Raw genomic sequence first — 27,199 nt, forward strand, 5'->3', positions numbered from 1 at the left:
CGAATGATAGACTAGTGCCTCAAGGCAGCTGTCGATGGTTGGCTGAACAGCGATGCAAACAAAGAGCCACTCTCTTGGTCGATATCGGACGAGATGAGGAGGGCCTGAGAAACGTGGAGGCGAGGAGCAGGCTGAGCAGCAGAGGAGGGGACGGGCGATGCAGGATGCAGTCACGGGGGGTGGCGGTCGTAAAGCGGCGGCAGGGATTGATATCTCTGATTGGCTATGAATAGCTATAGCCAGTGGTATTTTCTTACAGTTGGCGCTGCTTTAAGCCCAGCAAAACCGGACAGCGCTGCTTAGAAATCAGGCCGGAGGGTCGATTCTGCGACCTTCTCGATTTCTCCTCAGCTAAAACGGCGATCATTCAGCCTCATGCTCCGTTATCGCAGACTTCATTTCCAGTTTTCGCAGCTCTCGCCCTTTCCTTGCCTCTATCTACACCCTGAGCTACAAGCGCTTGGTACAAGTTCAATCATCATTCCTCATCTCTTATCACTCAACCAACCTCGTCATATCAGACCCCAATTTCTCGGATGCGCGGCAGGATCCCGTGACTCTGGATCGCCCACATATTGATAGCTGACCGCCAATCATGATGGGGTGAAGCAGCGAAGAAGGGAAATCAGTGGGCTGCTTTCATCCAGCACGGGGATTCCACAGCTCCAGTTCATTCGCTGAGCGTTTGGCAGTCAGGCAGTGAGGTTTCGGGCTTTGCGCCTCGTGGACATCCCAGGACTAGGATCCCTGGGTGAGACGTCTCTCATTTGAGATTCGGTGATTCTGGGCTCAGGTCTGACTCACCGGGGTCCAATCCTTCATTCGTATCTCCGCGTTTCAGTCGGGCTTTTTGGATCCGTAGGGCGATCCGGATGTCACCCCATCCGGGCAGGACTTGTTGCTTCCAAGGTTGTTCGTCATACATCGACTTCAGAAGCAGTCAGCTTTCTCGTGTTCGCTTAATCTCGAGCTTGGATTGATCTGGCCCAGATATCAATAGGTAGCAGCGTACATACGTAGCATTGGTTCCCTCGTTTAGAATGCAGCTGGATCTTCGTAGTCCGTATCTACCCCGTAATTCCGTTGTGAGATGACCATGTGGCGCGAATCACGTGCCGTACCCGCCAACCGCTCGGCGCGAATCTCAGACTCCTCCGACCGACACGCGTGCAGACTGCAGAGTCAACCGCCAGCTAGTTTAGCTATCCGACCCACTCAAACTTTCCGCCTCTTTCGTGTTTCCTCAGATTAGCATCATCATGTCAGACGTCGCAGCACTGGAGGCTGAGGTAAAGGAATTCAAGCTTCAGGTGAGACAGCCACCCGCTATCTTGAGCGCATCTAACCGTCGCAGCTTGAAACTGTTCAATCTAGTTTGCAGGTAGACCCAGATAACACGGAATTGCAAAGTCTCAAAGCTGAGCTGGAAGAACTTATAAACCTTACTGAAACATCAATCGCCGAGCTCAAACCTGCCACTCCCCAACCATCCACCGCTCCGACAAAATCAAAAGGCTCCAGGGACGACTACGCCTCGAAGCCCAGCTATCGCGCTCCGACAGTCGACCAAGCCGATGAGAACTACAATGCCGCACCTGCTTCGTTCTCTGTGAATGAACACGTGCTTGCTCGTTGGGTGTCCGGTGACAATTCATTCTACCCGGCCCGCATCACATCAATTACCGGCTCGTCGAGCAACCCTGTCTACATTGTCTCGTTCAAGTCATATGGGACGGTGGAGTCTCTAACTGCAAAAGACCTTAAACCCATTTCCAACAGTGACTCGCGAAAACGCAAGGCTGATGGAAGCCCAGGCAGCTCAAACCACTCCCCAGTTCCTCAACCTCCCCACGCAAGCGTCATCTCGGCCGCAGCAGATATCAACCCCGCACTGGCAAATCAGGCACGCAAGGAGCCTGCCAAGGTCGGCGACGGGTCTGCACGTCCCACGAAGGCAGCACGGAAGGTTAAGGCCAACAAGGAGCTCGAGGCGGGTAAGAATAAGTGGAAGGACTTTGCCAGCAAGACAAAAATTGGGCGAAAGGATAGCATGTTCAGGACTGGTGAGGGCGTGAATGCTCGAGGTATGTCCTCCCACGTCTTTCAAGTGTCGGTACTGACTTTTTTAGTTGGTTTTACCGGTTCTGGGCAAACGATGCGCAAAGATCCCACTAGAACGCGACACGTCTATCAGCAGGGCGAGGAGGATAATTATTGATGGTTTATTTGATGATTTACGGCCATTATCTACATCCACTGTCTCCTACACGCTTCTATGTTTCATGGCTAACCATATATGGTGGCAGATAGTCCTGGGTGGCAATGCTCGTACATAATACCAAAGTGTGGTGACAGCTGTGCCTAATGTCTGTAGGTCAAAAGTCAGTCGGTGTAGCAGTATTCTCTTTAGTTATACCAATCAAGAGTCGATGGTACAGTTGGGCTCTCATTAATGCTTAAGATCCGGTTCTAGACTCGCGGTCCAAGGTTTGGCTCGGCGAAGCAACAAAACGCCGAAATCTCCGGCTGCATCGCCGAACTTCAAACACATCATTCAGTTGCACAACCAACATCAGCAGACTCAGCCCTACAAAGTATATCGTGATTAGTGATCCCAGCTGTCATTTCAATTTTAGCCAATAAAAAGCGGCATGATCAATGAATCGCAGAGGATATAGCCGGACCGCCGATTCGCCCGGCGAAGTAACAAAACGAAGAAAAACCGTCGCGTACGCTGGTCCCTCAAGGATGCTGCATCTTACTGACATGCATCTTCCCCGTTATTAGGTGCGAAAGATGTCATTCCCACAAAATCAAGTGTTCTGGTGACGAACCCTGCACGAAATGTCGCCTCGTTGGTTGCGCTGATGAGTGCCGATACCCGGCACGCGACCGTCAAGTCAAGGTCAGCGAAAGGTTTGGACTTCCATTACGGTTTCTGTTCTGCTCAAAATTGATCGAGACTGATGATGTCAATAGCTATCTAGAGCAAATTCTGGCTGAAAATCAACGCCTCCGAGCGCAATCAGCATCCTCGGCGAACACGCCCGAGGCACGTCCAGGCCCAGAATCCGACCATACCCGCCCTGATCCAGACGGGCAAACCGAGGCGGAAAACGAGAATGTGGGCAGCACCAGCGTTCGAAATCCCATAATTGGAGACAGGGCTTGGTTCCACGCCTATGACCCCTCGGCGCCTCCAATCTTCGTAGGCGAGGCCGCCTGCACGGCGTTCGCAACGCGCTTCCGCCAGTTTCTAACGGGCAGCAATGCAACAGCACATATTCGACGCACGCAGTACGTCAAGGAAGAGAATATTGCGCTCGCTAATGCGGGCGAGATCCGCTGGCCGAGTCTTCAGCAGGCGCGGCTGTTGGTGAAAATTGCCATTCGCCAGATCAGCTGCGTATACCATGTGCTGCTTCGGAAATCAACTCTAGACAAACTGGAGGAAATCTATCGGACTGGTGACTTTGAGTGCACAGTGAATCAATGCAAATTCTTTGCACTGTTTGCATTTGGGGAGGCGTACTCAATGCGCAGTGAGCCGGCTTCGGGGAGTAGGGTTCCTGGGACGTCGTACTTTGCGAGGAGTCTGAGCCTCGTGCAGGTCTTGCCTGAGAGGACGAGCATTACCCACCTGGAGACGCTATTGCTTTTGGTACGTGCCCTACCTTGATTTAATATCAACCTGAGACCAAACATACTAACAATGTAGTCCTTATTCTCCTACTACCTAAACCGCCGCCACTCAGCATACGTCCTTATTGGCAGTGCCATGCGGCTAGGCCTCTGCATAGGGTTGAACCATAACATCCCCGAATCCCAGCTCATCGATCCCGTTGAGCGGCAGCATCGCGTGCGAATTTGGTGGACTATCTATATTTTCGACCGCATGTGGGCGTCGAAGATGGGATTGCCCTCACAAATACTAGACGACGACATTCACCTCGACATGCCGTCAAGCACATTGCCAAAGCAAATTTATGAAGAGCAGTTCACAGACGTGGATTTTATCAAGGCCAATATAAACCTAGCGCGGATTGTCGGCGAGACAACGGCAAAGGTTTATAGTCGACGCAAGTATAACGAGACGTTCCTGCAACGGGTGCAGAAGTTGCTCAAAGCGTTGAAGAACTGGGTTGATACGTTGCCTGAGCACCTTAGGCTGAATGTTGACGATCCCGAGATGAATACAAAGCAGGTGACGTCTATACATCTTGCCTTTAATCAGGTACGCCCATCGTCCATTTGTCTCCTAGCTGCATACTAACAGCGAACAGTGCGTCATCCTAACAACGCGCCCGACTCTCTTGCATCTTCTCAAACTCACTGAAAACTCAACCCCTTCCTCTACTGTCTCTCCCCCAGAAACTGTATCTCAGCCCCTTCAAACGCTCGGCGAAGCCTGTATCCATGCCGCCCGGCATTCCTATTCGATAATCCTGACGAAATGGATCAACGGCTCTCTGCCTGTCTTCGGGTACTTCCATGCGCATTACCTGTTCTCGGCATCGCTTGTTCTGGCCATGTCTGCTTTTGTGCCGCTGCCCCTTGGAAGTCCTGCAGATCTTAATGCTTTTGAAACGGGCCTTGAGGTGCTCGCAAGTATGAGCGAGAACGGGAATCTAGCGGCAAGCGAGTTCTATCACAACCTAGAGCGAGTTAGAGGGTGTCTTGATACTTGGAGGGCGAAACGGGGAGTAGCGAATAGCTGTACGAATGATAATGGTGGGCACCAAAGTCAAAGTCGGGGCCCATTTGGGGCTGCGTCTGGTTCTTCTGCGCCTTTAACTCCACCAGCCTCTTCGGCGAGGCCGCTAGAATACGGACAGGGCTCAGCCTCAGTCACAGCGGCAGGCTCCTTTCCAGGTCTCTTGTCTACCTACAATCCACCCAACCCTAACTACAATCGACCCTCACAGATATGCACGACATTACCGAAACAAGGGCCGAACCAGATTCCAGACCGTACAGCGGGCGGTTTTACAACCGCAATGGCATTCATGGAACCCACGATGCAAGATTTCCTGGCGCAGTCGGATCTCGATCTGGGGCTATTGAACCCAGTCGAGACATTTATGGACCATGTGGAAGGTTTATATTCAGGGCATGAATTCTCGTAAGCACATATACATCTCTATATAGGTAATATTATCTGGCTTGGATGCCTTGAAAATTATCGCTAATCATAATTTTCGCCGTAGCAGCCAAGATATACTTCGGCGCAGGCAGCCGAACCTCTGATATCAGCCATCGGCCTCAAGCCCGGCATGCCGAACGGAAAAGAATCCGTTATCTGAGTGCCAATGGCGATTGATGTATAAATGCAAGTCTGCCTTGATAGATATTTTAGGTCGAGCAAGTTTGATCACAAGTTTCGACGATGGAGGACCCCGAAAAGACTGCCGTCGAGAGCACCAGCTCAACACGGGGAACTACAACGCCCAATTCTCTTCAGAAAACGCAGACCCATAACTCGCCAGGCTTCTCGCTCCCAAAATGGCGCAAATACGTTATTCTGTTCGTCGTCTCATGGATGACGCTCGCTGTTACATTTTCCAGCACATCGCTGTTACCGGCAACGCCTGAAATCGCCACTGAGTTCAACACGACCTCCGAAACACTCAATATTACAAACGCAGGCGTGCTGCTGGCCATGGGCTTTTCGACGCTCCTCTGGGGACCATTAACGATTCTGATCGGCCGCCGCGTCAGCTATAATATCGCGGTCGCGGTTCTTGTAACAGCCAGCGGGCTTACGGCGGGAAGTCGGAGTATGGCGTGGTTTACGGCTTGTAGGATTTTGGGCGGATTCACGGGCACGAGTTTCATGGTGTCCGGACAGACTGTTTTGGCGGATATCTTTGAGCCGGTAGGTCTATTTCCCGTGGAAATGGAGTTGGAACTTCTGGCTGACGAAGTATACAGGAAGTAAGAGGAACAGCGGTAGGATTCTTCATGCTGGGCTCTGTAACTGGGCCTGCAATCGGTATACCCTCTCCAGTCATCATGTATAAATCACCCACTAACAAAGGGATACAGGCCCCTGCATCGGCGGCATAATCGTCACCTTCGCAAGCTGGCGCTACATCTACTGGCTGCAAACTGCAATGGCCGGACTAGGGCTGGTCCTATCCCTAATCTTCGTGCCAGAAGTGCAACAAGAAACCTCTCCATCCTGCAGCGAGAAACCTACGAAGAAGAAGAAAATTACACTCCGCTACGCCCTCCAGATCTTCAACCCCCTCCGCGTCTTCCGACTTTGGCTATACCCAAACATCTTCTTCTCCTTCCTCACCTGCGGCCTGCTCGCAACGTACCTCTACGCGCTCCTCTCGTCCGCCCGCACAATCTTCAACCCGCGCTTTAACCTTACCTCCGCTTTAGTGTCGGGGCTCTTCTATCTCGCACCAGGCTCAGGCTTCTTGGTCGGCAGCGTGCTAGGCGGCCGACTATCCGACAGAGCAGTCCGCAAGTACATAGCGCAGCGCGGCTTCCGACTCCCGCAGGACCGGCTGAACTCCGGTCTGATCATGCTCTCTCTCGTCCTCCCCGGCGCAACGCTGATCTACGCGTGGACACTTAACCAGGGCGTCGGCGGGATGCCCGTGCCAATTATCGCGGGGTTTGTCGGGGGCGTCGGATTGATGGGGAGCTTCAACGGGCTGAATACGTATGCGGCTGAGGCGCTGCCTGCGCATCGGGCTGAAGTCATCGCGGGGAAATATATTGTGCAGTATATATTTTCTGCAGGGGCGAGTGCGCTTGTTGTCCCACTGATTGACAAAATTGGGGTTGGGTGGACGTTTACGATTTGTATGTTTCCTTCCTTTTTTGCGATGTGCTTGTTGCTTGGATGAATTTAGCTGACATTGACTGTAAACAGCTGCGTTTTTTACACTGACTGGGGCAGTGCTTGTTTCGGTTATTGCGCGGTTTGGGATTGATATGCAGCGATGGGTGGAGAGGAGGGTTCCGATTCCTGAGAAGTCTTAGGATTTACGAGTTATGTTGGCTTGATGATGTTGGCTTGATGCGCGATACCCATAGATAAACCACTAGATAAAAGTATATATATAGAGAGAGAAGCTCATATAAAGCTAAAAGGCTAAGGTAAAAAGCAACATAAATTGACTATTTATGTACTGGAAATGATACACGAAAGCAAATACATCAATCCTATACATCCTCTACAGAAGAAGCATACCAAGAACAGCAACAGTACTGGTCATGATATAGGCACCGAGCTGCCAGTTGCCAACGAAGACAGCCGAAGGACGAGGTCCGAGACCGGCAGCGCCGTCAGAGGTCTCGCTGCCAGCGCCAGAGCCGGAAGCATCGCCGCCAACACCACCGTCAGGAGTGGTGACGTTGCCGGTACCGTTGTCGCCAGCCTCGTCGAGCAGGCTCTTGCAGCTGCTGCTAGAGTCCGAGGCATCAACGGTCTCAGCACGGCTGTCGAAGTCGCAAGCATCGGCGCTGTTCTGGGACTTGTAGTACTGGGTCATGACCCAAGAAAGTTGCTGCTTGGTGGTGCAGACACTGTACGCTCCGTAGGTTCCGGTGGTGGCGTTCTTGGCCTGACCAGCGCAGTAGGTGCCGTCATCGATGCCACAGATGTAGTCGAAGATCTCACCATACTCATCCTCGTCGACGTCGTCCTTCACCTTGCAAGTCAGAGTGTCCTCCATGCAAGAGCAGAGGTTGGCGTTAGGAGAAGGAGGAAGGTCGGAGCTAGCTTCCCAGTCCTTGCCGACGGCAGGGCAGCTGGGGATGGCAGTGTTGGTGGCAGAGTAAGAGTTGCTGTTCACACCAGTAGCGGTGACACTCTGCATCTCCTCAGAGAGGTAGGAGAAGTCAGAGCGGGTCTTGACCTTGTCGCCATCAACGCTGACCAGACCATAGTCGTTGGCCTCCTGAAAGTACATGTAAACAATACCACCGCTCCAGACGTCGTTCATCTTGGGACCGAACAGGACGGGAACGTCGGTGAACTTGCGAGGACGCGGGTCGATGCAGCCGTATTCGGAGAAGAAAGCAGGGACAGGGTAGTCCTCGAATTCCTTGGTGCGCTCCTCGTATCCAGAGGTGGAGAAGCTCGACTCACCGCACCATTCGTAGATGTTGTATCCAAACATGTCAATTCGGCTATCCTCGTCACCGCAGACCAGGTAGTCCTTCAGGTCGGCACGGAGATCGGCGTCATCATCAGTGGCGTATCCAACGACCAGAGACTCACGGTGGTTCTTCTTGATGTAGGCCTTCATGTCACGCACGGCAGCCTTAACGAACGCAATCGAGTTGGTGTTGTTCTTGCTGTTGGAGACTTCGTTACCGGCAAAGAAACCAATGACGTTGGTGTAGTTGGCGAAAGCATCAACGACATTGACGTAGCGGTTGTAGAGGTCGACGTTCCAGGCGGGATCGGCACGGTTAATGGACTGGCTGGGCGAGGACAGATCGGTGATGAGGTAGATGCCGGCATCTGCCAGCAGACCCATGCAGCGGTCGTGGTTCTTGGTGGGATCAACGGCATAAGTTCGGATGACGTTAGTGCGCAGCTCCTTCAGATAGGGGATGTCGCGCTCGCAGTTGGAGTCTTCGGCCAGAGGATCGGTGTAATCCGAGTTGTCCGAGGACGAGCTGTTGGCGGAGTATTCCTGCTGGTAGGCAACACCACGGATGAAGAACTCGGTGCCGTTGCTGGAATAGAAGAATTTGTTGCCCTGAAGATTGTCCACCCGTCAGCGCCCATCCCGGCTGTCGGGGATCTCGGAGCGATCGGGTCTTACCTTGGTGGTGATCACGGGCAGGTTGGCCGCCAGGGCGCTGCTCGCAAAGGCGGCGCCGGCGAGGGCGAGAGAGAGTTTCATTGTACAAGAGCAACAGAAAACTGGAGAAAGAGTGTCAAGAACGGACGATCAGTCAATCAGTGGTTGATCACGAAGATCGGGCTTTGAAGAGGGCAACTCTTCCTGAAAGAGGGCAGGAAAGAGAATGAGGAATAAATAATCGAGTACAACGAGCGACTGACGACAAACACACGTGCCGTCTGATGGAGAATGGATAGAAAGTGAAGAGGCAGGACGAGAGAGAAAAGAGAAGAAGAGAAGGTTGGGATGGGATGGAGGAAAGGAGTCCAAGTAAAAGCACGGGGGGTGTGGGACGGCGGAGGCGATGAAATGGGACTGTAATACCGTCTTTGTAACGTTCAGGCGTGCCCTGGGTGAGTCCCTAGTATGTCCCTGAGGGTCCAGTCCCTGAGTCCCTTTAGTCAGGGTCTCAGGGACAGACGGCCATCATTGACATTTCGAAGATGAGGTTGCTTCTTCTCGGCAGTTCAACGGCTTTGGGCTACATCACTTTGCATACTTGTGTAGCCTGTAATTCCAGATACTCTATCGAAGGAGGCAAGAATCGGATAGATTGCCACTGTTCGGTGGCTGCTAAGAATATCTGAAACTAGACCCAGGAGAGGACCCTGGACAGACCCTTATTGGTCAGGGTCCGGATTATAAGTACAGGATTACATTGTTTACTGTAATGATACCGTATGTACGTAATGCTTACCGCCGCCCAGGGCTTGGTGTGGTTCTTGTAAGGTCTTATCTCTCAGCCAATAATGCTTGTGCAAAGACTCGTCGTTATCGTCAAATCTTCTATTTCTTCTCGGGATAACTTTTGTTGCTCGGCATAAATATTAAAGATATATAATTTGGTTGAGATGGCATGCGCAATGGACCATAAGAAAGAGTTTGGTAGGCTTGTTTGGTTCCAATTGCCGATCGTGCCTGTTCCTGGCCCAGGCAATACAGCGACAAACTCAATAGGGGAACTCTGAATCCTTTCTCCTGCCAGCATCAAGCTATCATATAATAGTCTCTGGATCTCAGTCTTCTATAATAATCTCATCTTGAATTCAAATCTTCATGGCCATTTCCTTTTGGGGATCGATCTCAAAGGCCAGTAGTGATATCATCATAGCATGGGCGGGACTGCATAGCCACACTCAACTGCCAATCAGACGCTCGGCGTCGTCAACATGAGAAAGCCAGGGGTTTCAGAGCCAGTCAACGCGAAGACTTCGCAGCAAGGGAGAACCTGGGCTCAAGAGCCGAATTCTTGAAAGTTGAATCTGGGCAGGACAACGTTTGTTGTGCCAAGCAAAGAAAGCTTCGCCATGAAGTCTTAGCGGGCGATCTGCTTCTGATCAACACCACATCATCCTGCAGAGCGAAGACTCTTGCAGAACCTTGACATCAGGACCACCAAGTGACGCGAGCGGCGTTTGTCTTTATCGACTTTCTTTGTTTGTCGCTCCTTACATATTTTACCTTCTCTACTTTCTTTCAGTTGTATTTCATATAAGTCGCTTATCGGACGATCGCTCCGTCACAGCGTTCTTCGGCTACCCCTTTTCGGCATCCAGATCTCAACCAGCCTCATCTTTCCACTCCAGGCAGCAACATATCCAGCGACTAAGGGTCTTATCAGCCACAGCTCCATCGCTCAACGCCCCAATCAGTCGAAGTAAGTATGCAGACCTGCCGTTTATTCGTCCATATCTATTTTCTATCCAAGATGCTGGCATCTGGAGGTGGCTACGTGGCGTAGGAGGTTACCCACGTATGTGGCTTGGGCCACGGTCCTTCAGCATCTACAGAACATCAGATATCTATATTCATGAAGACGGTCTAATACTCTTGCAGATTATTGAATAGTTGGAAGTCAACTGCGTTTGAGCATGCGTGAGCATAACCCGGCCGCCCGTTAATCCTCCTTCTGATCCGTCTAGATATCTACAAGAGTAAAGCCAGAAACCTCGCCTGGTACGATCAAGATGGCGAGCCCACCATACACAATCCTTTCAAAAAATTTCGAAGAAGTCCACGGCGGTCGAATTCTATCCAACTGGAAAGCCGCTTGACGCAATATTCGTCTGCCGGCGCGGTTCGTCCTGAGGAGGAGGTACGCCGCAACAGAGAGATAAGAGATGGCTTGGAAGGGCCCGCCCATTCAGACTCTTTCCCGCCCGGCACCGGGACCACCGTTGAGTCAGGGGCGCGGCCCGAAAGCATGGAAAAGGCAGAACAGGAGCCGTCGATGAGCAGCGGCGAACCGATCAACGTTTCAACTCGTGGAAACCCAGCTGGTGAAACAGAGGGCAAACCTAGGAAGCGAAGAGGATTCCTTGGCTTAGGAAAGCCCTCAACCGAAGAGAATGCAGAGGTTTCTGAGAATGAACCGCGGGATAAACAAAAGTTCACGCCAGTGGGGCAATTCAAGGCCACTGTTCTGAACTCTTGGATTAATATCCTTATTCTCGCTGCTCCGGCTGGAATTGCGTTGAACTATGTCGACGTCGACCCTGTGGCAGTATTCGTGGTTAACTTCATCGCCATCATTCCTCTCGCCGCTATGCTGAGTTTCGCAACTGAAGAAATTGCCCTGCGGACAGGAGAGACGATTGGCGGTCTTCTGAATGCTAGTTTTGGAAATGCTGTTGAGCTGATTGTCGCTATTATCGCTTTGGTTCATGATGAGGTGTTGATTGTGCAGACATCTCTTATTGGCAGTATGCTCTCTAACCTTCTCTTGGTCTTGGGCATGTGTTTCTTCTTTGGTGGACTCAACCGCTTGGAGCAGCACTTCAATCCAGTTGTTGCACAAACAGCGGCCAGTCTTCTTGCTCTGGCAGTAGGAAGTTTGATTATTCCAACAGCTTTCAATGTCTGGGCCGACGGTATGTTCACACTTATCATGCATCGAGCATCGCTAACAGACCTAGCGGATAAATCAAAGGTTGCTCAGCTTTCACAAGGTTAGGACTCAAAACAGTTTAGTAGATCCATTCTTACCTCGTTTAGGCACTTCCGTGATCCTCCTGGTCGTCTACGGATGCTACCTCTACTTCCAGCTCAGTACCCACGTTGAGATGTATAATGCGCCGAGCCAGAAGGCCGAGAAGATACGCCAGAAAGTGTCTGAAGGTGATGCCAGTCGTGGTATTGCCCAGATCGGCCATATGTCGGCTGCGCTCGGAGGCGCGAACAACCAAATGTCGGTACAGGATCCTGGTGATGAGCCGGAAGAGCCCCAGCTTCACATCTGGGTTGCTATCCTGACGCTGTGTATTTCGACTGCCCTCGTCGGCGTGTGTGCTGAATTCATGGTACGCCTCCTCTTCGGCAAAAACTGGAAGAGGCACAGTTGGCTAACTCAAGCAGGTTGACTCTATCGACGCGCTGACGGATCGTGGAGGGATCTCGAAGACTTTCGTTGGGTTGATCCTGCTCCCGATTGTTGGCAACGCCGCCGAGCACGCTACAGCGGTCACGGTCGCGATCAAGGACAAGATGGATTTGTCCATTGGAGTTGCGGTCGGCTCGAGTATGCAGATTGCAATGCTTGTTCTGCCATTCATTGTTGTGCTCGGCTGGATCATGGGAAAGACTGATATGGTATGTCTTTTGGGGTTGAATAAACTCAGCATTGCTAACCTCAGTAGTCTCTTGACTTTGACCCTTTCCAAGTGATCTTGCTTTTTGTGTCTGTTCTCCTGGTCAACTACCTCATTGCCGACGGAAAATCGCACTGGCTTGAAGGAGTTTTGCTGATGATGATGTACATTATCATCGCGGTGGCTGCGTGGTAAGCACAATTACACAACGTTATTCAATTGCGCGCCGTCTAACATTGATTTCCAGGTTCTATGGCTGAGATATACGCTCGTTATCATCACTCCACTTTGATTCAACCTGGCCATTTACTCCTTCCATTTCAAAATTTAATACCTGTATTATTCCTAATATCATGATCTGTTTTCTCTACTTTACCTACCTAAATATCCTCTGCCTAGCTTTCGGGCACTTCTAGCCCGAGTTTGACGTTCTTCGGCATTTCCGAGTGGAGCTGACGGGGTTAGGGTTACCTGGAAACTGGAGCTTAAAAGGCAAAGCATCGGGTAAATATTCAGGACCCGGACGGAGGGAATGCCGCGTTTATTTAGTCCTAGTACCCACGGAACAAGACCGGTCGTTCGCTCGCAAGTTCATGATTCAAGTTGCGCCACTCCTGTGGCCACTGGGCCCGTCAATTCAAAAGTCTGAAGTCTGAGCCTAGCGCCCGGCTTCGCATTTCCTGATGTCGCTGGCTGCAAGTAAGTCCGCGAATCAGAACCCGACTTGGAGCTTCTTTCTCGGGCGGCAATCTAAGGTCGCGACTTGCCCGGTGGTGGCTCGACGGCGATGCAACCCAGTACAGATCCAGCCCAGCTTAGCGTCATGGTCCCGTCTAAATTTCCGGATCAGAAAACGAAGGATTGGATGGGCTCGGTTGGGTTGGGGGCTGACGGTTGAACTTGAATCCCGGGGAAAGCTGCGGTCCTGGCATCCACTCCGTCCGACAATGACATTCGCCCGAGCTCACTCCAAGTAAGACGACTCAGTTTGAGCTCAACCGGTCTTCCTCCGGTAAAAAAGGGTGGCGAAAGGGGATACTCTCCGACGTAAGATGAGGGTGAGACAGCTTGAAGCTTACCTTGGTGACAGGACGGCATTGAAGCTTCGCCGTAACCTGTGAGCCATGTGGTTGATTAAGGAACTGTTGATATGGGGCTCTCTGTTTGGGCTAGGGGAATGGACAAATCTACGGAATACCAGGTACTAGATGGAGTACTCACCCGGTGTAGGGATAGTAGGTAGAGTAATATCCGACACCGTCGGCATTGTGGCCAATCGCCTCGAGACGAGCACCACCGCCGTCATAACCATTATCACCAGTACTACCACCATCGTGCTTTCCATCGAAAAGAAGAGCCCCCTTCTTCACAACTCGATCTCACTTCACGTGCAACACCCTCCCGGAGAACGACGGCCGTGCTTGAGCCTTGACAACCCCATTCTGACACGAAACTCTATCTCATCCTCCATCATTGGACCACTGCCAGGGCTGCATGGCTGCAGAAGCATACCCCGCCCACGACTCCCAGCCACTGGTCAGAAATTCCGGGGTCGGGTGAGCGTCAGTGCAGTGCAGCGCATGGGTGAGGGGAGGGGGTTCAGGTTCTCCCGAGGCCTATTCCGCGGCTCGACAGGCCAGGCCGGTCGGTCCTCTGCGTTCTCGTGGCCATCGCTGGGATTCTGACCCTGTCGTATAATAGAGCTTGCTAAGAGCGAGATGCCAATAGGTGCGGTTCGGCGATGCAGGGGCACGCAGCCCTCGCATCCTTTACCGGAATCACATTCTCTCCGGCCGGACTGGACAGTTCGGGGAGTGAAAAGTACAGCGGTGAGCCGTAGGATCAAGAGTCAGTGTCCTAGTACGACTAGGATTGTACGGACATGGCACTCTCAGATCCCTTAAAACAGGTGATATATTTGTGGCAGGCGTCGCACAGTCTGTGCTAGGGGGCTTTGTGCCATGTCGGCACGGGTGGACGCAGTGCCGACGAGAATGCTGTCTTACCTTTTTCCCTCTCCCCTTTCATCCCCGACCTTGACTTGACCTTGACCTTGACTATTCCTTCGAGTCAGAGGATAAATCAATACACTTGGAGACCCAGAAAGAACCATCGAGTGGTTATATTTACCCAGTTCAGCGAGGTCGGCGATTCTCCGGGAAACCCCGAGAGCGACTCCATCGCGAGGGCGAAGACAGCGGCGAGTGTAACGATTGACGGATTTCGCACGGTAGTTGGAGGCGTGATGTTACCTAAGTGTGGGAATTAGGGTACAGTCGCATGGCTGGCTCGTCCAGTCGCAGGGCTGCAAATATAAGGCCTGCTGGTGCTGTTGCGGGGGTGCCTCGGGACCGGTTAAATGCGCGGGGAAGTTCCGTTGCCGGGCTCTGCTGCAATTCCGATCAGTCGGTCACGCTCGGCTTGTGGGTAAGATTTTGTTCTGAGAGGGTCATGGGACTTGACATTATTTTATCTTGGTATATTTACGCTGCTTAACAGTACTTTTTAATTGTCCTTATATTTACGGAGTATGCTGTTTCTTTTCTGTCAGATCGGGCAAGATGCACTGCCGTCCACTGTCGGGACCAATTCAATCCCTGTCCAACCCAGTCCAGTCCAGTCCCAGCCAGACTGCCTGAAGGCTGAGCCTGGTCGGATCTTCTTCCCCGCGGGGATGGACTGCATGACCTCCACAGTGAAGTCACTGCCTGGGCTTCAGCAATAGTACGACTAGTTAAGGCCAAAGTGTATACTGATGTAATGGCATCGGAAGATCGTCTCTTACTCTCAATCTCGTCCTCGTAGCCATTATTTCATAAGATTACCCTGTCGGAGTCGTCGCACTTGGCCAAGTTATGTAATGGGTCAAGTGACGTTCCACACGGCTGCTGCTAACCGGCTTCGGTCCGTGTCGGGGGTCTTCATCACCGTCAGGATGCTCAGTAACTGGATCTTTTCGAGACGGATGGCGTTTGTAGGTAGTATTCTGGAGGAACTCAGAGTACACCGACCACGTACCGTAGCTCTCCCAGACACTGGCGCAGCTGTTTGCCCCCGGGAGACAGGAAGAAGAATCACATTCTCGGCACTCGGAAAGGGGCTCCACACTGCACGCTCCGGCCGCTCGGTCTGGTCTGGCTTCATCTGGCTTCATCGCTTGTTGTTAGTTCATCTCCGGACTCTGTGTCGGGCCTCTCCGCAATTTCTCCAGCCTGCCCAGTCTTTAGCACCGCATCCCAACTTTCTTTTTCGCTTCCGTTCATTCTTTATTATTTGCCCTCCCCTGCCCTTCCTCGCCTCGACCTGACCTCTTCCCTCTTCCCCCCCCTCCCTTTCCCCCCCCCCCCCCCCATCCCTTACTCCAGACGCGTGCCTGACTGGAGCCCCGACTCTAGGCTCAACTGACTCGCTTCCCCCACACTCCGCGCTCAGCTCCCACATCAGGTATTCCACCCCGTCCGTCTCGTCTTCTTAGCCAATTTAATTCCTGTCTCCATTTGGGACTGTCGCCCGGCTCTCGCTTTTTCTTTTCTCTCACTTCTTGCATCTTCTCCTGCCTTTTGTTTTCGTTGTTTGCTTCCTATCCCTGCCCTCTGCTGTCCTTGTGCACGGCTCGGATTAGGAGAGAAAAAGCAAAAAGCCCAGAAAAGTCCACAAGCGGCCTTATGCTCGCTTCGTTCGCTTCCCTGATTGCCGTTGATGTCGTACTGACCGACACTCGAACAGCCCGTGGCCAGACATTCAAAATCGTACCATCCCCCTGCCCAGTCCCGTCCCCCATTCCTGCCACCCAGACCGTGACCGTGGCCGTGACCGTGGCCGTGACCCTCCGTCCGTCATCCGACTCGCCTCCATCGGAATCCCGGGGGAGTTTTACCGGAGAAATACGGCGGATACAGAGTCCACGGCGGCGTGCAAAGGGGTCAAAGAACCACTCGCGTTGCGACCATTGTCGCCGGCCCTGTATTGTCCGGTCTCCTCGGCCGTTGATCCCGTCTGCTCACTTCCCGTCCTATCCTTTGAAGTTCGATTCTCCTCGCTCCCAGTCTCGTCGTCGCTCTTACATCACTGGGTGAGACGGGCCCTCTCCCGTCTGCGAAACGGTCCATATCATGCGGTCAAGCATCGCCTGCGCGCGCTGCCGCCGAAGCAAAATCAAATGCGTCAATTCCGGCATCGACACCACCTGTCGCGCTTGCGAGTCCTCTGGTCGAGACTGTGTCTACCCGACGCCAGCAATTGGCGTCGGCGGTGCGAAACGAGATATCGCGGCCCTGGCCGAAGGGGAGGACCGCAATGGGGATTGGGATAGCCCGAAGCGACAGCGCTCTCGCAAGGCCGTCGGACTCACTGCGGGCAAAGATGCGTCCAAGGCTGGTTTCGATGTTCTCGAGTCGTCAACCCTCACTCTCAAGGTCTGGGAAGGTGTCCTCGACCTCTTCCAGTCTCACTATGCCACTCTACTACCCTTTCTTCATCCCGCGCCGTTCATGAGCCAGGTTAGGCAGCTTCCCGGTAGCCGGTCATCGCCGTCTGCTCCGAATACAGGCATTCCTAACGCTCAAGAACCTCCTCGAGATCACTCGTCAGCACCACCTAACCCGCTGATTCCTTTGGGCGTCCTCGCCCTCACTGCTCGTTTCCATCCTCAACTCGCCGCATTCCATTCGCCTGCCTCCCCAGGGCACCCATCGAACCCTCTTCTTGCCTCGGAATACTATGCGACAGCGCTGCGCAGCCGGCTGGCCGGCGTCGACGGCGCTAGTCTGACGGTTCCTGATCTCACGCGCGTCCAGGCATTGCTCATGCTCGCCCTGCATGAATGGGGCATGTGCCGTGGCAAGAGTGCCTGGCTGTATGTGGGAATGGCTATCCGTCTGTCCCAAGCGATGGGGTTGCCGTTCGAGCTGGAAAACGATCTATATTCTCGAGATGTACCACGATCACCAGCCCTGAAAATGGAAGCAGATATGTTCGGCCTGCCACGCCGTCCCGAACAAAAAGAACAAACATCGGACGAGGTGATGGCGCAAGAAACGAAACGTCGTACTTTCTGGGCATGCTTTATCCTCGACCGGTTTCTGAGCAGCGGCAAGTATCGCCCGCGGATGATCAGAGTCAAGGAATTGGGCATTCAATTACCTAGTGACAATGCCTTTGCGTTCGGAGAGCGGGTGCGAACATCTCGCTTGAGCGACCCGGTCGGTCGGCGTCCGCAAAGTTTCAGCTCCCAAGGTGTTCAGATTCCCAGCATTCGTCAAAGTATCGGCGGATTCGGCGAGGAAAAACTCATTCCCAATGGCTCAGATAACCGTCCATGGTCGCCTGTGTCGAGACGGAAAGACTCTGCCGAGGACGAAATCGACCGGTGGGAGATAGGCGCTGAAGAGTCGGTGCTAAGTCGCGCCGTTCGTATCATCCGTGTGTGGGGAAGTATCGCCAAGTGGTCGTGCGCTGGCGGCCGACGAAACGAACAGTTTCCACCATGGCACCCCGATTCACGCTTCTACCGGCTTCGAACGTCGCTAGCAGAATTTCGAGATGCGTTATCCCGCAACCTGCAGTATTCTCAGCGGAATACCGATACCCATATCAACATGTACAAGAACACCCTCCCTCCATATACCGTCATGCACTCGGCCTATTTCCTTTCTGTCATCGCACTCCACCGCTCCTATATACCTTTCCTCCCTGTGCGCTGTACGGAACCTATTGGGCCTCTGGATGAGCCAGTGGACAAGACTGGAATGCCGGAAGGTTTCTGGCGTGATAGTGCACGTGAGCTCATCGCAGCCGCTCGGCAGCTGATGGATTTGGTGATAACTTGCCACGAGCAAGGTGTGCTGGTTGAGAACCCGCTTGTCGGGTTTGCCATCTACAATGCCGCATTCATTGGGATCTACGCGGCTCATTTCCCGCACATGGATCTTGACGGTCTTCTCGGTCCGGTTTATCGTGGCGACCCGCAAGGTCCGTTTCAATCTCGCAAGATCCTGAGTGTCCTGCGCGAGATGCGGCCGCGCCTCAAGATGGCAGCGGGCTGGTTCCGCACCTTGAATCGTCTGCACAGCTACTTCTCCAAGGTCAAGCGTGACTACCGCCGTAACTCTCGCAGATCAGATATGTTGCCTCCAGATGTACTTGATCCACACAGCGCCAATGGGATCCACCCTGTGCGTGAAGGCGGAGCTGGAGGGGGCTTGGAAGAGTTCAAGCTCCTTGAGAAGCTGTTCCTAGATTTCGGCATCATCGACGACCAACTTCCTGATGGTCACGGTGCCGAAGAAGACGGTGACCGTGCCACAAACATCAGCGAAACCGGCAGCAATCACATCCGCAGCGACCCCGGCGACTTGGGAGAGGGACCGCTAGATGGCGCAGGCGGCCGTCGCGAATCTTGGGTTCCTGTCAACAGCCCTGGCCTTCCGCTCCCAAGTATAGACGAACGCCGACCCAGTCTCCCACTGCCACCAGGTCGCTCTCTCCAGTCTTCATCACCTTTCTCTCTCCCGTCTCTCCAGCATCAACACCAGCATCAGCATCATCCCGAAGGCCAATACAACAGCTCCTCTCCGACTCTCCCTGCTCTCGCACCAGCAACCGCCTACCATAGTCTCGCTACCGTCCCCGGCCCAACATCATCAGCTCCCGCATCATCCGCACGTTTGCAGCCGATTAACTCCTGGCTCAATTCTCGCTCTCAACCTCCAGCACCGTACTCCCAGTCCTTGCCGCCAATCAGCGCTGCTGCGCCAACGCATCACCTCCAGATGCTACCACCCCCTGGATCCGTCGGACACCCTGGTGCATCACCGCCTGCGACGATTGATGGCGCTGAGAGCTTTAGTCATCTTTGGTCAACTAGCCTTGGCGGTGACGATATCCTTGCGTTCCTGGAGGGAAGCGAGTACGTTCCCTCTCCTGGCGCCGGAGGCATGTCTGTGCCATCTGAAGTCGGGGTCCCGACTGGTTGGCTAAGTACCGTCTGGACGGAGTTCCGGTGATCGACGACCTCAAAATCACTCTTGCTCTACCGTCATCGCCTATTTACCTTTACTTTGTTATTCCCACCCCCCGTTTCTTATGTTCTTGTATGTACTATTATCTCTCAGTCCTTTTCCTTTATTTGTCTATTGTCTACGGATACGACACGACCATCACGTTTCGCGAATGTTTGGGAATGGATATGGCTGGCTGGCTCGGTTTTCACTTCACAAAAGTCTTTTCAGGTTTCTTCATGGATGGACTCAGGAATCCGGAACCGGGCCCTGGCCTTCGATGGATTCTCGTTCGACGACCTCGAACACGAACGATTGAATGGAACGGAATGGATGTGATGTTTTGAGCGTGGAGTCTGGTGCTTCAATTCGATTCTTTTGTTTACCCTGGGTTTCTCTGTTTCTATGTTTTCATTTTTATGTATGTATGTATGTACTTCTCGAGTCCGCAAATCGCGGTTGCTGGCAGTGGTTGGTTGGCTTCCAGCTTCCAACCTTAATGGTTCGGGTCTTTTCGTTTTTAAATATACCTCGTATCCATTTGTTATCATCATCTCTTCATTTCTTTTACAGTAGCGTTATTTCGCGCTTTGTAGTAGTACTAGAGGTCCAAAGGCGCAAAGGCACCGGATATAATGTTCCTCTACCTGCACATCCCCCATCTCTAGCCGGGTAGGTAAACTCATATCAACCAACGGCTTTCTCGCTAATCCCATGTGTTTAAGATATCCATCTCCTAGTACCGTAGGATAGCTGCATTGAACCCTTGGCCTTGCAGATAATATGTCTGATACCCCGCCCCGCGCCTCTTGATTTGGCGCCCGGATTGGCAGTACATACTACTACTACGTAAAGTGCCAGGTTCTTGCCTTGATTCTTGCTATCTGATAGCTCCGGCAAAAACCCACCCAGTCTAGGCTAGTTCCGTCCTTGAAACGGGAGCCCATGCAAATGGCAGACGCATAACTACTGCCAGGCAGCGGTCTACGAATTCATATCACACTCTTCAATGTTTGAGGCTGTACGATCAATACCCGTCTACATGGTGTGACATTCATCTGCTCGGGATGGATTGGGCGGTGGAGGGGGGCTTGGCCACGGACATTCCTTGAGTACGTAGGTGGGTAGTTGCTTGGTAAAGAGAATGTGTGACGGGGGGTATTGCCTTGCGGGAGGTGGACGGGGAGCGAGTGGCGTTGGTACAGAGTATTCCGTGTTAGCGACTGAAAGACGCGAGAAATGGGTGATACTGCATGAGACTGTGCTGTATTCCGGTTGGATCTTTTCAGTCACAAGGCATACTCTATATCCGATTCGTTTCTGGTCCAGCGAGTATGTTAATGAGATGAAATTTCTTCTGCGACGGACGGTATGCGGGCTGCCGCTACCGCTACCAGTAAGTAGAACAAAATATATACGTACGTGAGGTGGAAAGCTGACTAGACCGACCCAGGTCCTCAGTCCGCATGGTAATAAAGAACATCTACTTTACCTTTGAGATCTGTACCAATATTTGCAGTCGAATAAGGTTATGCACCAGTGGCGACAGTACGGGGCCCTTGGGTGGCAAAACGGATCGAAGCTTCAAGCAACCCACCAGCGAACATGGCCATGGCTGGCTGAAGCTTGCTTCTGCACTCCGCCCCTCTTCGGAACCTTTTTCCCTTCATTCCCTCTGGTCTTGAGCCCACTATAGTAGTCGCTCATTTGAACCGCCGATCGAATCTCAGTTACTGAAATTCTGTCAGCTCTGCCCTCACCGACCTGTTTCCGCCCTGCCGTCTCTTGGGAAATCTCATACTCCCGCTTCCTTTCCGATGACCGAGCGACCGGCCGGACGACTTGAGACACAAGTGATTATTGAACCAAATCTAGGTGAGTCTTCCAAGAATAGATCTCCCACAGCCATTGGGAGTTATGGCTAAAGCCGGCGGTTGTTTTGTCAGTTGTCGAGGCTCAATCGCTCACCTCGATCGATCCTGAACCCACGACGCTACAACGCGATAAGACAGACACAACTCAGACGAACGTTCTTTCCGAACGTCAAAAACTCGCTTCGTTCTAGCTGCATGTCCCCAACGACGAAGGAACATGAGATAACTGGGACCATAAAACGCTTGGAAGACGGGATGGTGGGCTCCTGGCTTACAAACTGAAGCTGACCAGGCATGCAACACTTAGCGAAGCAGCATGGTCACCCAGCCGAAAATGAAAAAGTATCTGCTGGGTAGGACTGGGTTGGGGAACCCAGAGGGCGAGGATCGGCCGGACTTCTTTCTCTTCGCGGTGTGGGTCGAACGAGTCAAGCAGCGAGCAGCGAACACCATGCATATCAGCGGATGCCGATCACCCGGATTGATCTCAGAAGCATAGCTTGGAAGGCTTTCGACCTGAGTTATTTGGTGTTCTTCGCCATTGATATCCTTGGAGCCGTATCCGCGGTTCGCGTATCGAGTCTGGAAATGCAGGATTGTCAGCTACCGTAAAGCTCTTGTTGCAATGTCACACCAACTGGGACACCGCCGTCTACAAACCCGGTGACATCTTCGCGGTCAATCTACCTAGACAACGGAGAACCAGCCGGAACACCAACAGAGCCGCCAATGGACGGAGCAAATCTGTCCGCATGAACAGATCGTTGACCACAAACCTAGGACCATCTCAAACTGATAGATCTTTCAGAAAGAACTTCGCAAAGTTGCGCTTTCGAGCTCTGTTCCGCCTGCCATTTATGCCAATTCACTCATGGTCCGCAGCTGTCTTCGGATCGGGGAAGATACTCTTTGGTAAATTTTGCTTCAAGCAGAAGTGAGAGGTATTTCCGCCAGTCGCACCTGCCTAACTGACTTATCATGATCGTTGGCCTGTTCCAAGGAACCGGGTCTTAACACCTGTTCGTCATTAGCATCCGAACTTGGACGGGAGGGAAATCACAACATCGCAAAGCTAGCACATACCATTAGGTTGGCTCTTATACGCCATGGTGTCTCAATTGACGCCTTTCTCTAGAGGCAATCGCCCGCCGTACAATGGGTTGCTAGAGCTAGGTCGTTGCTTTTCTAGAGCCACGCGACGTCTCCAAGGTTTCTGCAGAAATCATTGCCCATTTTCGATTCGAAATACTGCGACATTAGAGTGTCGTTGCAGACTCGGATGACGATGACGGATTCAGATCAATGCATACATTGTCCGGCTGATTTCTCCGGCTCCTATTGCCACGAGCATCTCACACGATCGCTGAAGAGCACTCTGGACCCTGAGGCTAACATCTCGGGCCTAAAGCTGCATATAGCTTGCTCAACGGTTATAACAACCTGCAAATAGCGTCTGCGAAATGCTGAATAATGCCAGTTTCTGTCCAGTTTGCTTGCCGAGAGTCCAGTCTATTACGTCAGTCCGCCCGGGCGCGTGGCCTCTCGGAGTCTCGAAAAGAGGAATACCAAAGAGTCTTATAGTGAGAGCGGGGAGCCTGTTTATTGTGACCCATGGGTGCTCCCGTGCTTGCTATAAAGGCAGAAATTGGTATGATTGGCGAGGGGCGCGATTTCCGCCCGCTCACGGCAACCACGCAACCGGCTTGTCATTCCGACCTACCACAGCGCAGCAATCCTCAGCTCACCTACACAAAATGCGTTCCAACCTGGTGAGGGGCTCTCGACTGCGTGTCCTTGCCCGACGATTCCTATTTGAGGCACAACAAACCCTCGACTTCGAGATCGCCCCTCCTGTTCGTTGTTGCTTGTAGTTGGAGTTGGACGAAAGGGCATAGACACCGTTCTAGCTCCTCCGCTTCCTCTCTGATAATGAGTGATCCCTTCCCTTTTCCATCCACCCCATCGTCACAGTTTCCAGAAAATGAGCCGACTTATGGCTGGATAGCGCCTTTTCCGCAGACTTCCTTTGCGCCTCAAGGGCCGTCCGAGGCTGCAGCCAACCAAGCTGAAATTTCGACCGCTTCCGTTGTTGTTCTTCCGGAGCACTCTCAAAATAGCAAGGTTGCGATCCCGCGGTCAGCGAGCTCGACCGCGGTCCCAACCCGAGGGCGAGTCAGTCGAGCCTGCGAAAATTGCCGGGAGCAAAAAGTTAAATGCAGCGGGCAACGTCCATCGTGTCAGCGATGTCAGGAGTCCGGGATTCAATGCTCGTACGGCGATCGAAAGCGCGAGAAGTTGGCTAGGTGCGAGGCTTAGCTGGAATTGTTTGGGGTGACAAAAAGTCGGAATCTGACGCCGTGAAATAGGCGACTGAGTGACCTCACTGCGCGCGTTGAATCATTCGAAAACCTGCTGCAAAACATTTATCCAAACCTGGACTCTCTGTCTGCTCAATATGTTGAACAGATTCTGAGCGATGTAAGCGCCATTCCTTCGCAATCGATTTTGAAACGCACTCCCCGTAATCAACGTCCAGTTTTCAACTTTACTCAACGATTATCTCATAACAGCAGTACGACAACGACCAGCCCCCGAACCATTTGCCATCAGAACTCCCCTCTCCTCTCTTCAGCACTGATCCGGGATCTCCGATAGGCGCGATCGACTTTACCGATGAAGACTTCAACCGTGATGAGAAGATACAAGCCATGGGCTTTGTGGGAGAGCATTCGGAGATCGCGTGGATGTATAGGCTCAAAAAGATCCTGCATCATTTTGAGCATGGTCCGCTGGGCAAAGGCCTGGATCGCAATTATGTCACCACGGTGAACTACTTTCTCGACGATGCCGAAGTAGCGGTTTTGGACGAAGTAGACTTGTTTCAACGACCACTCCCCGCGGTTGCTGATCGTCTAGTCGAAAGCTATTTTCACCTTGTGCATCCGTGTTTTCCAATCGTGAGCAAAGCCACTTTCTTGGGTCAATACAGATCTTTCTATTCGACTCCCTCTGTCCGGCCGGGAAAACGGTGGTTAGCCATTCTCAATCTGATATTTGCCATTGCTACGAAGTACGTCCACGATTCCGCGAAGGATACGGAGGCCAATGTGCGCGACTACACTATCTACTTCTCTCGGGCGTGGAAGCTTAGTATGGGCGATGTTACCTTGCTAGATCACCCAAATCTCCAACAGGTACAGGTTGAAGGTTTGAGCGCTTTCTATCTCATGATGCTGGGCCAGGCCAATAGGTTGGTTTTTTTTTTTCCCTAGCATATTTGCTTCGATCACGGAACGCACAAGGGCTAATAATTTATCAAAGGTCTTGGAGGTTGTCCGGGATTTCAATTCAGTCTGCCGTCACAATGGGGTTAAACCTTCGCAACGAGAGCAACATCATACAATACAGCTCAAGGGAGACTCGTTATAGGGTCTGGTGGGCTGTATACGCACTCCATGTATTGCTGTGCGTGATGACTGGGCGCCTCCCAAGCAGCACCGAGGATTCTTGTACCACTCCTCTTCCAGTGCCATTTGCCGAAGAAGAATTTTCGCGCGGCGAAGTTGAACAGTTGATCTCAGATCATGAGGCTCGAACGGTATTCATGCGCAATCTAGTATCGCGATCCTCGGCACAATCGGCAGAAAGAGCACTGATACCTGAGTCGACCAGGCGCCAGTCTCCCAGCCCTGGTAAGCAAAGTGACCGAATCGCGTCCGCTGCTTCCCATATTCTCACACCAAACGTTTCATTGCATTTCCTCTACTTCGTCGAGCTCGGGTTAATCATGCGAAGGTCCGTCGACGCTTTATATGCCCCAGGAGCAGGGCGTAAATCATGGCGCTCAATTGAAATGGTCATCTCCGCGTTGAACAGCAGAGCGGACAATTGGCTCGCCAAACTTCCCACTGAGTTCCAATTTCTCCAAGGAGCCCCGGCCTGTGAAAGGGAAAGGCTCAGTCTTGCTTTTTCCTACTATAGCACCAAGATACTCATCACCCAACCATGCCTTAGCCGCATTCTTTCGCAGGTCTCGTGGGATACTCAAAGTGAGACCTTCTGTACGACAATGGCCGGAAGATGCATCGACATGGCTAGTCTAATGTTGGAGCTCCTCCCTGATAGCCTGGACCTCGCTTGGGTGTATCGGATGTCTCCTTGGTGGTGTATTGTGCATTACATCATGCAAGCCATCACTGTCCTTCTCATTAGCTTGTTCATCAAGGAGAAAACGAACACTATTCAGGATTCGAGGACTGTCGACAACGTCACTAAGGCGGCTGGCTGGCTTTCCGTCTTGGCCGTCAAGGAGCCGTCAGCACAACGAGCATGGGCCGCGATTAAGGACCTGTTGTCCCACCGTGAAATCGAGACTGCAATAAAATCAAACCAGGGCTGACACACTTAAGGTTCCGGGACATATTCCTCAGTGGTTATCCCGTATCCAGCTATGTATCTCTCTATCTTCCACTCATCAATTTCCTGCACATGAATAAGGATTGGTGCATCGGTGGAGTTCAATATATTCAAAACATCGTCAGTCTGCATCCACCCACCTCTGTATCAAGCCCCCAGTGCTCTAAATGATGGTACAGGCTGCGCCAATCCCAAACAATCGCCCACCGCGCCCCGCATCCCTACCCCGGTTGCTTCTTCTGCTTGCGTACAGTAGACAGTCCCCCGGTAAACACCGGGGCAATCAGCATATGGCTGCTTTGCATTATGGTCAACACGTCTCAGAACTCAGAACCGACGAGTGCACACACTAGTGATGCAGATGACAGCGCTCATGAATAGACACTGCCTCAACTGGTAAAGGCTGTCGGCTGAACAACCAATTATTGCTTGGTCCTCAGAAGAAAAAAAGACACATGCATATCTCGCCCATAATAACCGACGCTCAAATTGTGGGTCGTGCTGGCCGGGAGTACTGCCTATTCGCCGGTACTCGCTTCCGACTAGCTCCTCTATCGGACCAGGTATCCAAGGTTCTACGCGTGGTTTCAGGCTGTACCAGCTCCACGCAGCTGATCTTTGCCTGTCATCCAGTTTGGAGCTGCCAATTTGGGTAACGACGGCTTTGTATTCCATCAATCATTGATTTCACGGTGCCAGATTGAACATGAAGGGCATAGGAGTTCAACTGCTTGGCTGAAAGGGCTAACCGACTTGAATCATGATTCATCGTCTTGCAGGTCACGATTTCCAATCATCTGTCTCAGGCGCAAGCGGCTCTGCAGCCAATCAAGGGTGACAGGAGACAATATCCGGAGAAAGCTTATTGGATGATATCCGATAGTATGCATTACCCTGGCAAAGAATAAGCGCAAGGCCCTTGGCAGCATCGCATCCTCGCTTTCTCTGGAAACGACTGGTCGATAGGACGTCGAGAATGCGCGTTGATCCTCCGGGCGTTGAGTCCTCTCGGCCAGTACTTGATTCCTGCACACAGCCTCGCCCATTGGAAAACGCCGATGCGCTGTCATCAATGCATTCCCAAAAGCAATAGTTAACTCATCTTGGCTTGTCGGATACGGAGTACGGGACTGGAGGTATCATACGCCTAATAAGCCGAGTTGTGGACGGTCGTAGCTAACATATCTATCATCGTAGCGGCAATCCGGGACTTCATAGACTACGGAGTATCGAGATCATATGATCGCGAACCCTTCTTGAGCAACATAATGTCTCGTGCATTCCAGTGGCATTAACTGTCATTGGCCCATCATCATGATATGCCCCGCAGGAGCGTGTAGCAAAGTTAGCAGAACAATTTGATGTGGAGCCAAAACTCTTTACACTACGCTAATAGTGCTATATTCTGTGAAGACTATCATATACTCCATGGAGAAAAGGCTACGCCG

The 27,199-nt window shown here is 52.3% G+C and overlaps 8 protein-coding genes across 8 annotated transcripts; 7 read left to right on the forward strand and 1 right to left on the reverse strand.

Annotated features, from left to right (window-relative positions):
* Positions 1 to 978: 978 nt before the first annotated feature.
* On the forward strand, positions 979 to 2,337 carry BDW74DRAFT_67347 (uncharacterized protein). The gene is made up of 3 exons (XM_073733419.1): positions 979 to 1,310; positions 1,355 to 2,084; positions 2,130 to 2,337. Exons 1-3 carry the CDS (start codon positions 1,260 to 1,262, stop codon positions 2,216 to 2,218), a joined length of 870 nt encoding a protein of 289 aa, XP_073580598.1. The 5' UTR covers positions 979 to 1,259; the 3' UTR covers positions 2,219 to 2,337.
* A 321-nt stretch (positions 2,338 to 2,658) lies between these two features.
* BDW74DRAFT_169845 (transcription factor domain-containing protein) lies at positions 2,659 to 5,126 on the forward strand (the record flags this gene model as incomplete). The annotated part of the gene is made up of 4 exons (XM_073727062.1): positions 2,659 to 2,729; positions 2,788 to 3,661; positions 3,719 to 4,234; positions 4,284 to 5,126. The coding sequence occupies 4 exons, from the start codon at positions 2,659 to 2,661 to the stop codon at positions 5,124 to 5,126; spliced, it is 2,304 nt and encodes a 767-aa protein (XP_073580599.1).
* A 260-nt stretch (positions 5,127 to 5,386) lies between these two features.
* On the forward strand, positions 5,387 to 6,999 carry BDW74DRAFT_169846 (putative MFS transporter; the record flags this gene model as incomplete). Its single annotated transcript, XM_073727063.1, has 4 exons — positions 5,387 to 5,875; positions 5,932 to 5,992; positions 6,046 to 6,819; positions 6,890 to 6,999. The coding sequence occupies 4 exons, from the start codon at positions 5,387 to 5,389 to the stop codon at positions 6,997 to 6,999; spliced, it is 1,434 nt and encodes a 477-aa protein (XP_073580600.1).
* Positions 7,000 to 7,193: 194 nt separating this feature from the next.
* BDW74DRAFT_169847 (glycoside hydrolase family 72 protein) lies at positions 7,194 to 8,876 on the reverse strand (the record flags this gene model as incomplete). The annotated part of the gene is made up of 2 exons (XM_073727064.1): positions 7,194 to 8,729; positions 8,796 to 8,876. 2 exons carry the CDS (start codon positions 8,874 to 8,876, stop codon positions 7,194 to 7,196), a joined length of 1,617 nt encoding a protein of 538 aa, XP_073580601.1.
* Positions 8,877 to 10,414: 1,538 nt separating this feature from the next.
* Positions 10,415 to 12,796, forward strand: BDW74DRAFT_67416 (hydrogen/calcium exchanger domain-containing protein). Its single transcript, XM_073733421.1, has 7 exons — positions 10,415 to 10,533; positions 10,713 to 10,751; positions 10,799 to 11,746; positions 11,792 to 11,824; positions 11,871 to 12,175; positions 12,231 to 12,464; positions 12,512 to 12,796. Exons 2-7 carry the CDS (start codon positions 10,748 to 10,750, stop codon positions 12,656 to 12,658), a joined length of 1,671 nt encoding a protein of 556 aa, XP_073580602.1. The 5' UTR covers positions 10,415 to 10,533; positions 10,713 to 10,747; the 3' UTR covers positions 12,659 to 12,796.
* Positions 12,797 to 13,556: 760 nt separating this feature from the next.
* Positions 13,557 to 14,195, forward strand: BDW74DRAFT_67403 (uncharacterized protein). The gene has a single exon (XM_073733420.1). It carries the CDS (start codon positions 13,672 to 13,674, stop codon positions 14,146 to 14,148), a length of 477 nt encoding a protein of 158 aa, XP_073580603.1. The 5' UTR covers positions 13,557 to 13,671; the 3' UTR covers positions 14,149 to 14,195.
* A 2,021-nt stretch (positions 14,196 to 16,216) lies between these two features.
* BDW74DRAFT_159097 (putative C6 transcription factor) lies at positions 16,217 to 20,011 on the forward strand. Its single transcript, XM_073725419.1, has one exon. It carries the CDS (start codon positions 16,576 to 16,578, stop codon positions 19,465 to 19,467), a length of 2,892 nt encoding a protein of 963 aa, XP_073580604.1. The 5' UTR covers positions 16,217 to 16,575; the 3' UTR covers positions 19,468 to 20,011.
* A 3,253-nt stretch (positions 20,012 to 23,264) lies between these two features.
* Positions 23,265 to 25,734, forward strand: BDW74DRAFT_169850 (putative C6 transcription factor; the record flags this gene model as incomplete). The annotated part of the gene is made up of 4 exons (XM_073727065.1): positions 23,265 to 23,638; positions 23,702 to 23,813; positions 23,906 to 24,585; positions 24,657 to 25,734. 4 exons carry the CDS (start codon positions 23,265 to 23,267, stop codon positions 25,732 to 25,734), a joined length of 2,244 nt encoding a protein of 747 aa, XP_073580605.1.
* Positions 25,735 to 27,199: the final 1,465 nt, after the last annotated feature.

This window comes from Aspergillus multicolor, assembly GCF_047715735.1.
Source record: "Aspergillus multicolor strain CBS 133.54 unplaced genomic scaffold BDW74scaffold_27, whole genome shotgun sequence".
In the NCBI taxonomy this organism is placed as follows: Eukaryota; Fungi; Ascomycota; class Eurotiomycetes; order Eurotiales; family Aspergillaceae; genus Aspergillus; species Aspergillus multicolor.

Bases quoted from the DNA above. Each gene is read 5' to 3' on its own strand.
- BDW74DRAFT_67347 (XM_073733419.1), top strand. From the start codon at position 1,260: ATGTCAGACGTCGCAGCACTGGAGGCTGAGGTAAAGGAATTCAAGCTT. The intron at 1,311-1,354 runs GTGAGACAGCCA...TAACCGTCGCAG, and splicing joins TAAAGGAATTCAAGCTTCAG to CTTGAAACTGTTCAATCTAG. The intron at 2,085-2,129 runs GTATGTCCTCCC...TGACTTTTTTAG, and splicing joins TGAGGGCGTGAATGCTCGAG to TTGGTTTTACCGGTTCTGGG.
- BDW74DRAFT_67416 (XM_073733421.1), top strand. The intron at 11,747-11,791 runs GTATGTTCACAC...TAACAGACCTAG, and splicing joins TTTCAATGTCTGGGCCGACG to CGGATAAATCAAAGGTTGCT. The intron at 11,825-11,870 runs GTTAGGACTCAA...TACCTCGTTTAG, and splicing joins GGTTGCTCAGCTTTCACAAG to GCACTTCCGTGATCCTCCTG.
- BDW74DRAFT_67403 (XM_073733420.1), top strand. From the start codon at position 13,672: ATGGAGTACTCACCCGGTGTAGGGATAGTAGGTAGAGTAATATCCGAC.
- BDW74DRAFT_159097 (XM_073725419.1), top strand. From the start codon at position 16,576: ATGCGGTCAAGCATCGCCTGCGCGCGCTGCCGCCGAAGCAAAATCAAA.